Source organism: Giraffa tippelskirchi, chromosome 2 (genome assembly GCF_054371585.1).
Source record: "Giraffa tippelskirchi isolate mGirTip1 chromosome 2, T2T-mGirTip1v1.2.pri, whole genome shotgun sequence".
Classification (NCBI taxonomy): domain Eukaryota; kingdom Metazoa; phylum Chordata; class Mammalia; order Artiodactyla; family Giraffidae; genus Giraffa; species Giraffa tippelskirchi.
This window is the reverse complement of record NC_137276.1, coordinates 164,245,028-164,254,756: the sequence shown is the minus strand read 5'-3', so window position 1 is coordinate 164,254,756 and position 9,729 is coordinate 164,245,028. Positions and strand designations below refer to the sequence as shown.

Here is a 9,729-nt window from a genome sequence, read left to right as displayed (position 1 = left end):
ATGACTACTGGAAAAACCATAGCTTTGACTAGATGGACCTTTGTTGGCAAAGGAATGTCTCTGCTTTTTAATATGCTGTCTAGGTTGGTCATAGCTTTTCTTCCAAGGAGCAAGCGTCTTTTAATTTCATGGCTGCAGTCACTATGTGCAATGATTTTGGAGCTCCCCAAAATAAAGTCTGTCACTGTTTCCATTGTTTCCCCATCTATTTGCCATGTACACCTATAATTTATATAATATTGTACAGCAGCTATACTTCAATTTTTTTAAAAAAAATGTGAAAATTTGCCATATTGGAATCCACATTTAAACATACTTCAGCCACCGCCGCTACCGCGGTTTGTCGCCAGAAGAAAAATGGCGGATCTGGAGGAGCAGTTGTCTGATGAAGAGAAGGTGCGTATAGCAGCCAAGTTCATCATTCATGCTCCTCCTGGAGAATTTAATGAAGTGTTTAATGATGTTCGGTTACTACTTAATAATGATAATCTTCTCAGGGAAGGAGCAGCCCATGCATTTGCACAATATAACTTGGACCAGTTTACCCCAGTAAAAATTGAAGGTTATGAAGATCAAGTACTGATAACAGAACATGGTGACCTGGGAAATGGAAAGTTTTTGGATCCAAAAAACAGAATCTCTTTCAAATTTGATCACTTAAGAAAGGAAGCAACTGATCCAAGACCATATGAAGCAGAAAATGCAATTGAATCATGGAGAACTTCAGTAGAAACTGCTCTATGAGCTTATGTAAAAGAACATTACTCGAATGGAGTCTGCACTGTATATGGTAAAAAAATAGATGGACAGCAAACCATTATTGCATGCATAGAAAGCCATCAGTTTCAAGCAAAAAACTTTTGGAATGGTCGTTGGAGGTCAGAGTGGAAGTTTACAATCACTCCTTCAACCACTCAGGTGGTTGGCATCTTGAAAATTCAGGTTCATTATTATGAAGATGGTAATGTTCAACTAGTGAGTCATAAAGATATACAAGATTCCCTAACAGTGTCTAATGAGGTGCAAACAGCAAAAGAATTTATAAAGATTGTAGAGGCTGCAGAAAATGAATACCAGACTGCCATCAGTGAGAATTACCAGACGATGTCAGACACAACTTTCAAAGCCTTACGTCGACAGTTGCCAGTTACACGCACTAAGATTGATTGGAACAAGATCCTTAGTTACAAGATTGGAAAAGAGATGCAGAATGCATAAGATGAACATTGCATGACTGGATCATTTTAGTGTCTTTGCGTTTAAAAAAAAAAAAATCATTGCAAAAGTATTCAAAACTGTCAAGCTACCCAGTCAGAGGGCTGTTGCCATTTAAAATCACTGTAATTAATTAGTTTGGTTAGAGCACAAAGCTTAGCTAATCAACCTTTTTTTTTAAATTTCTTTTATTCAGAGAAGATTGAAAATCAGTTTAGTTTAAATGTCTTTTACTTTCTGTTATGTCTTTCTTTCTTACAATGAAGACATGATTCCTCTAGTTCAATGTCAAAAGTTTTTAAAGTGTTTCAAAAATGTTTTACTTACCGTAACCCTAAAGTTGTTGTCTTTTGGTCTGTGAAGTGGGTAACTGTTGCTCTTTGCCCAGTCCTTTTTAATGGGGTCAATAATGGACATTCTAGTATAAGGTGGTTGATGGATTTAGCCATATATGCTGCTAAAGAAATTGTCTACCTTTTCCTCCTCACCTCTTTCATTTATGTAAGATTGAGATTAAAGGGAAAGCATTTTCTATATCAATTGTGTTTAAACCTTTCAAGAAGGTTATTTAGCTAGCTTAGTGTTTAACTGAACTTTTTTAAAATAAGGCCAAGGTCTAATGCTGTTTTAAGATTCTGAATTAAATGAAAATTCTTATTTCAGAAATGCATTTAATGCTTTTTTTTCCTTGTGACAGTTATGCAAATTAGCTTGGATTCCATATGTCCCTGAGTTATTTTTATCATAAAGCCACAAATGTATTATAAGGCAAATTGTAATATATATAATCCTGAACTCAAAAAAATAAAATAAAATAAAAATAAACATACTTCAGTTTTGGAAAAACAAAAATCAAAATCCAACCAAATAAACATACAAAAACTTCAGGTCAAAATGACTCCTAAACTAAGTTCACTACCTCCCAATTTCTTCTCTGTAAGCCTCTCGCTCTCAGCTCCCATTCAGATCAGAGTGCATTTGCCCCCCATCCTGACCTTATAGGCTGATTTCTTCCATCTTTCTTTCTCTCTGCCTCTTCCATTCAGGCCCATGGGGTTCTCTACCATGGGGATTGCCCACTTCTGCCACGGACCCTTTTCCTCTTCCACAAATGGGTTCTTACTCTTTTTTGACTCTCCTCATCACAGATGTGGCTTCCTCACGCCATTTCCCCACACTTGTCCTAATATCTGTCAGTTCTTCTGGGTCTTGTTGTAGCCAGCACTCACAATGCCATATTTATTTGTCCCATCATAGCTCTATCTCAAGGTCCATCTTTAATTGGAATTCAAATTTAATAAGAAAAAGACCGTCTTGGAGACTTCCATGGTTGTCCAGTGACTAAAAATCCTCCTTCCAATGCAAGGGACATGGGTTCGATCCCTGGTTGGGGACCTAAGATTCCATGCCATGGGACAACTAAGCCCATGCACAACAACTACTGAGAACCTGGGCCTCTCAACTAGAGAGAAGCCTGAGGGCTGCAATGAAAGATCCCACATGGCATGCCACAACTAAGACCCGATGCAGCCAAAAATAAACAAACAAACAAACAAATAAATATTTTTTAAAAAGAAAAGGACCATCTTATCTTATAACACTTCAACCCAAATATATACATTTCTTACCATAAAAGACAAAATCAAAAGGGAGAGGTAAAGCATTTTCTGAGAAATATAACATCTGTAGTACCCAATGGCATGGTAGCATCTGGTTTACTGGGAGGGGTGCAAAATATATTAATATATGGCCTGAGGTTGACATTATCAGTTTAATGAAGAAAGAATCCTTTCTCTCTGTAACTATTAGCAGAATGAAACGTCCTTGGACATCTGGTGTTTATAAGATTAGCCATTGACCAGGAGACTGATAAAATTAATCAAAGGGTCCATATCTCCTTCCTAGGCATTCCCTTACTTTCCTGCAGTTTCCCATGGCCTTGGATCCATCCAAGCAGTAACAGCAAGATTAGCAGAGGGCCATAAATTTAGATCTTGGGTCATTTTAGCTGAAAAGTCCTCTATCATAGTATAAGAACCCTCATTCATTGCTAGTGAGTATGCAAAATGGTAGAGCCACTCTGGAAGAGAGGTTGGCAGTTTATCATAAAGTTAAACACAGTTTTCAGAACAATCCAACAATTACACTCCTATGCATTCACTCAGTGAGTTTGAAAACTTAGGTCCACACAAAAGTCCTCACACGAATGTTTAGAGAAGTTTATTCATAATCTGCTCTCCCAAATTGGAAGTAACCAAGATAGTCTTCAATAGGTGAATGGATAAATAAACTTTGGTACATTCATACAATGAAATACTATTCAGCAATAAAAAAGGATGAGCTGTCAATTCATGCAAGAACATGGAAAATATTGCTAAGTGAAATGCACATTGTTAAGTGAAAGAAGTTGATCTTAAAAGAGCACATACTATATGATTCCATTTATATGACACTTTGGAAAAGGCAAAATTATAGGCACTGAAAATTCATCAGTGGTTGCCAGGGGCTTGGGGAGTGGGAAGGACTTAATAAATGAACTATATTTTAGAGCAGTAAAACTATTCTGTGTGACACATGACGCTGCATTTGTCAAAATCCATAGAACTTTACAGCAAAAAGACTCAACCCTAATGTATACAAATTTAAAATATTAATTATTAGGACAGGGAAATCTCAGAGTGGAATACAGGCTGTGATTTTTAAAAGTATTATTAAAATGTACTATATAACCTCACTTAAGAGAGTGGAAGGTAAGTACTGACTTAAGTGACTTTGGAAATGAGTAGAGGCTGTGAGACTAAAGACTAAAGGAAATGTACATAAGCACTGTGGTTTAATTGATGAAGTTGATGCCCATAGTGAAGTGAAGTCGCTCAGTTGTGTCTGACTCTTTGTGACCCCATGGACTGTAGCCTACTAGGTTTCTCCATCCATGGGATTTTCCAGGCAAGAATACTGGAGTGGGTTGCCATTTCCTTCTCCAGGAGATCTTCCCGACCCAGGGATTGAACCCGGGTCTCCCGCATTGTAGGCAGATGCTTTACCAACTGAGCCACGAGGGAAGTCCTATAGGATGCCCACAGGTGTATGGGTTAACAATTCTGAGACCACTATATATGTATACTGTGATTGAACAAATAACTAAATGGATGGCAGATAGTGGGAGGTAGACTTCTCATTCTTGTAGTGTGAAATTACAGATAAGCAAGAGGGAAGTCTAGAATGAATCAAGCAATACTAGATAGTTGCAGACATCAGTATATATGTCTTCACACACACACACATACACACATATATATGTGTGTGTGTGTTTAGCCTAATGTATATAGATATAATATAATAATCATGATGTGTGTATATACACAGATTAGTATACATGTATAAAAAAAGAAAGTCAACAAGGCAAAAGTTGGTCCTTTGAAAAGATTAAGAAAACTGACAAACCTTTAGTTAAGCTGACTGAATTTAAAAAGAGAAAAAATTCACCCAAAATATGAAAATCAGGAATGAAAGAGAGGAAATCATTACCAAACTTACAGAAACTTTAAAAGACTATAAAGTAAAACTATGAACAATTGTATGCCAATAATTTAGATAACATAAGATGAAACTGACAAATTCCTAGAAAGACACAAACTGCTAAAATAGACTCAAGAAGAAACAAAATCTAGATAAATCTAGTGAAGAGATTGAATTAGTATTTAAAATTTCCCACAATTTAAAGTCCAGGCCCAGATTGCTTCACAGGTGAATTTTAACAAATGTTTAAAGAGGAATGAATAAAAATCTTCAACAACTTTTCCAAAAAACTAAAGTGGAGGGAAAACTTTCCATGTCATCTTGAGTATCTCCCTGATACCAAAGACTTTACAACAACAAAAAAAGAGCAATATCTCTTCTGAATACAGATGGGAAAATTCTCAACCAGATACTAACAAACTGAAATCAATAACATGTAAAAAGGATTATACAGTATGATCAAGCAGGATTTATCCCAGAAATGCAAGGTTGGTTTAACATCTGAAAGTCAATTAACATAATATACCACACCAATAGGATAAAGGATCAAAACCACATGATCATCTCCACAGACAGCAGAATAAGCAGTTGACAAACTCCAACATCTTTCATACAAAAACACTCAACAAATGGAAAGGAATTACCTCAACCTGATAAAGAGCATTTGCAAAATACCCATAGCTAATATCATACTTAATGGTGAAACACTGAATGCATTGCCCTAAGATGAGGGAAACAACAATGTCTACTCTTACCACTTCCATTCACCATTGTGCTGGAGGTTCTAGCCAAAGCGGTAAAGAAAAAAAAAAGATCCAGATAGAAAGGAAGAAGCAAAACTATATTTTGTAAATAATGTGATTTTGCTTATAGAAAGTCTTAATAAATCTACTAAAAAACTGTTAGTTTACACATGTATATTTCCTAGCTCTGTCCCAGAGAGGGCACAGAAGTAGAAACATTCAGGTAAAATGAGCACATCTGGTACCCAGATCTTGCTTTCTTACATCATTCTTCAATAAAAATAAACCAGCTTCCTGGGAGAAATGGCTGGGGCAGGGAATATACGAGAATCTGGAGCATCCTCTGGTGCCAAAAGTAAGGATGTGCTCAAGGAACAAAATGATGCAGATGTGTCTCATAGCACAGGAGCCAACTGAAGCAGTGCCCCGTGGCCAAAGTTAGAACAATTAGAGTAACAAAATATGTAGCCTAATACTAAATTATTATCCAAAGTATAAAATAAATATTGATGAGATCCTACTAATATAAATAAATGATTGACTAAGTGGGAAAGATAGACAAATCTTCTGTACAGAAGAATTTCTGTACAGATAATATAGAGAGATGTGGTTCCATTAACCACATCTCTCTATATTATCTGTACAGAAATTCTTCTGTACAGAAGATTTGTCTATCTTTCCCACTTAGTCAATCATTAAGAAGATGGAGACAAACCCCTTACTCTTCAAGTGTGGACTGTGAACAGACTTCTTTCCAAAGAATACAGTATAAAAAAGGGAGATAAAAGAAAACTTTACAAGCAGTAGTATCTCAACTAGGTAATCAAAGTCAACATCATCAGAGATGAGTAATGTTGATATGACCTTTGATACAAGGTGACGAAAATAGCATTTCCGTGGTTTTCCTCTCACAAATGGTAACTCCAGTGTAATCAGAAAGACAAATTAGACAAACTCCAGTTGAAGGACATCCTACAAAATATTTGACCAGCATACCTTAAAATTGTGAAGTTCACCAAAAAAGAAAAGTCTAAGAAACTTTTACTTTCTGGAGGTAACTAAGGAAACACAAATACAGGTAATAAGGTATCCTGGATGAAATCTTATTACGGAAAAAAAAAAGTTAATTTAAAATATATATATATATATGAGTGACAAGAGAAGACTCTACACATGGACTTCACCAGATGGTCAACACTGAAATCAGACTGATTATATTCTTTGCAGCCAAAGATGGAGAAGCTCTATACAGTCAGCAAAAACAAGACTGGGAACTGACTGTGGCTCAAATAATGAACTCCTTGCCAAATTCAGACTGAAATTGAAGGAAGTGGAGAAAACCAATAGACAATTCAGGTATGACCTAAATCAAATCCCTTATGACTATACAGTGGAAGAGAGAAATAGATTTAAGGGACTAGATCTGATAGACAGAATGCCTGATGAACTATGGACGGAGGTTCAGAGGTTCATGACATTGTACAGGAGACAGGAAACAAGACCATCCCCAAGAAAAAGAAATGCAAAAAAGCAAAATAGCTGTCTGAGGGGGCCTTACAAATATCTGGGAAAAGAAGAGAAGTGAAAAGCAAAGGAGAAAAGGAAAGATATACCCATTTGAATGCAGAGCTCCAAAGAATAGCAAGGAGAGATAAAAAAGCCTTCCTCAGTGATCAATGTAAAGAAATAGAGGAAAACAATAGAATGGGAAAGACTAGAGATCTCTTCAAAAAAATTAGAAATACCAAGGGAACATTTCATGCAAAGATGGGCTCAATAAAGGACAGAAATGGTATGGACCTAAGAGAAGCAGAAGATATTAAGAAGAGGTGGCAAGAATACACAGAAGAACTGTACAAAAAAGATCTTCACAACCCAGATAATCACGATGCTGTGATCACTCACCTAGAGCCAGACATCCTGGAATGTGAAGTCAAGTGGGCCTTAGAAAGCACCACTATGAACAAAGCTAATGGAGGTGATGGAATTCCAGTTGAGCTATTTCAAATCCTCAAAGGTGATGCTGTGAAAGTGCTGCACTCAACATGCCAGCAAGTTTGGAAAACTCAGCAGTGGCCACAGGACTGGAAAAGATCAGTTTTCATTCCAATCCCAAAGAAAGACAATGCCAAAGAATGCTCAAACTACCGCACAATTGCACTCATCTCACACGCTAGTAAAGTAATGCTTAAAATTCTCCAAGCCAGGCTTCAGCAATACGTGAACCGTGAACTTCCAGATGTTCAAGCTGGCTTTAGAAAAGGCAGAGGAACCAGAGATCAAATTGCCAACATCCGATGGATCATTGAAAAAGCAAGAGAGTTCCAAAAAAACATGTACTTCTGCTTTATTGACTATGCCAAAGCCTTTGACTGTGTGGATCACAATAAACTGTGGAAAATTCTGAAAGAGATGGGAATACCAGACCACCTGACCTGCCTCTTGAGAAACCTGTATGCAGGTCAGGAAGCAACAGTTAGAACTGGACATGGAACAACAGACTGGTTCCAAATAGGAAAAGGAGTACGTAAAGGCTGTATATTGTCACCCTGCTTATTTAACATATATGCAGAGTACATAATGAGAAATGCTGGGCTGGAGGAAGCAGAAGCTAGAATCAAGATTGCCGGGAGAAATATCAATAACCTCAGATACGCAGATGACATCACCTTTATGGCAGAAAGTGAAGAGGAACTAAAGAGCCTCTTGATGAAAGTGAAAGTGGAGAGTGAAAAAGTTGGCTTAAAGCTCAACATTCAGAAAACTAAGATCATGGCATTCGGTCCCATCACTTCATGGCAGATAGATGGGGTAACAGTGGAAACAGTGGCTGACTTTATTTTTCTGGGCTCCAAAATCACTGCTGATGGTGATTGCAGCCATGAAATTAAAAGATGCTTGCTCCTTGGAAGGAAAGTTATGACCAACCTAGACAGCACATTGAAAAGCAGAGACATCACTTTGTCAACAAAGGTCTGTCTCGTCAAGGCTATGGTTTTTCCAGTGGTCATGTATGGATGTGAGAGTTGGACTATAAAGAAAGCTGAGTGCCGAAGAATTGATGCTTTTGAACTGTGGTGTTGGAGAAGACTCTTGAGAGTCCCTTGGACTGCAAGGAGATCCAACCAATCCATCCTAAAGGAGATCAGTCCTGGGTGTTCAATGGAAGGACTGATGTTGAAGCTGAAATTCCAATACTTTGGCCATCTGATGTGAAGAGCTGACTTGTTTGAAAAGACCCTAATGCTGGGAAAGATTGAGGGCAGGAGGGGAAGGGGACGACAGAGGATGAGATGGTTGGATGGCATCACCGACTCAATGGACATGGGTTTGGGTGGACTCTGGGAGTTAGTGATGGACAGGGAGGCCTGGCGTGCTGCGGTTCATGGCGTTGCAAAGAGTCTGACATGACTGAGTGACTGAACTGAACTGATATATGAGTGAGCAAGGTCAAAAGCTACAAACTTCCTCTTATAAAGTCATAAATTAGCAACGGGGATGTAGTGTACAACATGGTGACTATATAATACTGTATTGCATATTTGAAAGTTGCTTAAAAATTAGACATATATCATACAACACATATAACCTCAAGATGGTGGAGTAGCAGGACGTGAGCTCATCTTCTCCTGCGAGAACACCAAAATTGCAACTAGCTGCTGAACAACCATCGACCAGAGAATGTTGGAACCCAACAAAGAAAGAAAAGATACCCCAGGACCAAGGACAAAGGAGAAACCTCAACAAAGCGGTAGGAGGGGCGCGATCGCATTTAAAATCAAACCTCATACTCACCAGAGACACTTGGAGTGCACAAACAAGACCCGTGCACACCAGGACTGAGGGAAAGGAGCAGTGACCCCCACAGGAGACTGAGCCGGACCTCCCTTTGAGTGTTTGAGTGTCTCCTGCGGAGGTATGAGTCAGCAGTGGTCTGCCATGGGGACAGAGGCTCTGGCAACAGCAGTCCTGGGAGGTGCAGTGTGTAGCATAAGCCCTCTTTTTCTTAAATTAATTAATTCATTTTAATTGGAGGATAAGTTCTTTACACTATTGTGGTGGGTTTTGCTATACATTGACATGAATCACCCCTGGGTGTACACGTGTCTCCCCATCCTGAACCCCCCCTTCCACCTCCCTCCCTACTCCACCCCTCTGGTTGTCCCAGAGCACTGGCTTTGAGTGCCTGTTCCAGGCATAAGTCCTCTTGAAGAAAGTCGTCATTAGCCCCAGTATAGAGTCCCAGGCAGGC

General features: G+C 38.4%; 1 protein-coding gene across 1 annotated transcript; it reads left to right on the top strand.

Annotated features, from left to right (window-relative positions):
• Positions 1-321: 321 nt before the first annotated feature.
• Positions 322-1,881, top strand: LOC145525142 (F-actin-capping protein subunit alpha-2-like). Its single transcript, XM_081537999.1, is given in 1 exon segment — positions 322-1,881. A coding segment is annotated over 1 exon segment (861 nt). The 5' UTR covers positions 322-357; the 3' UTR covers positions 1,219-1,881.
• The last annotated feature ends 7,848 nt before the right edge of the window (positions 1,882-9,729 follow it).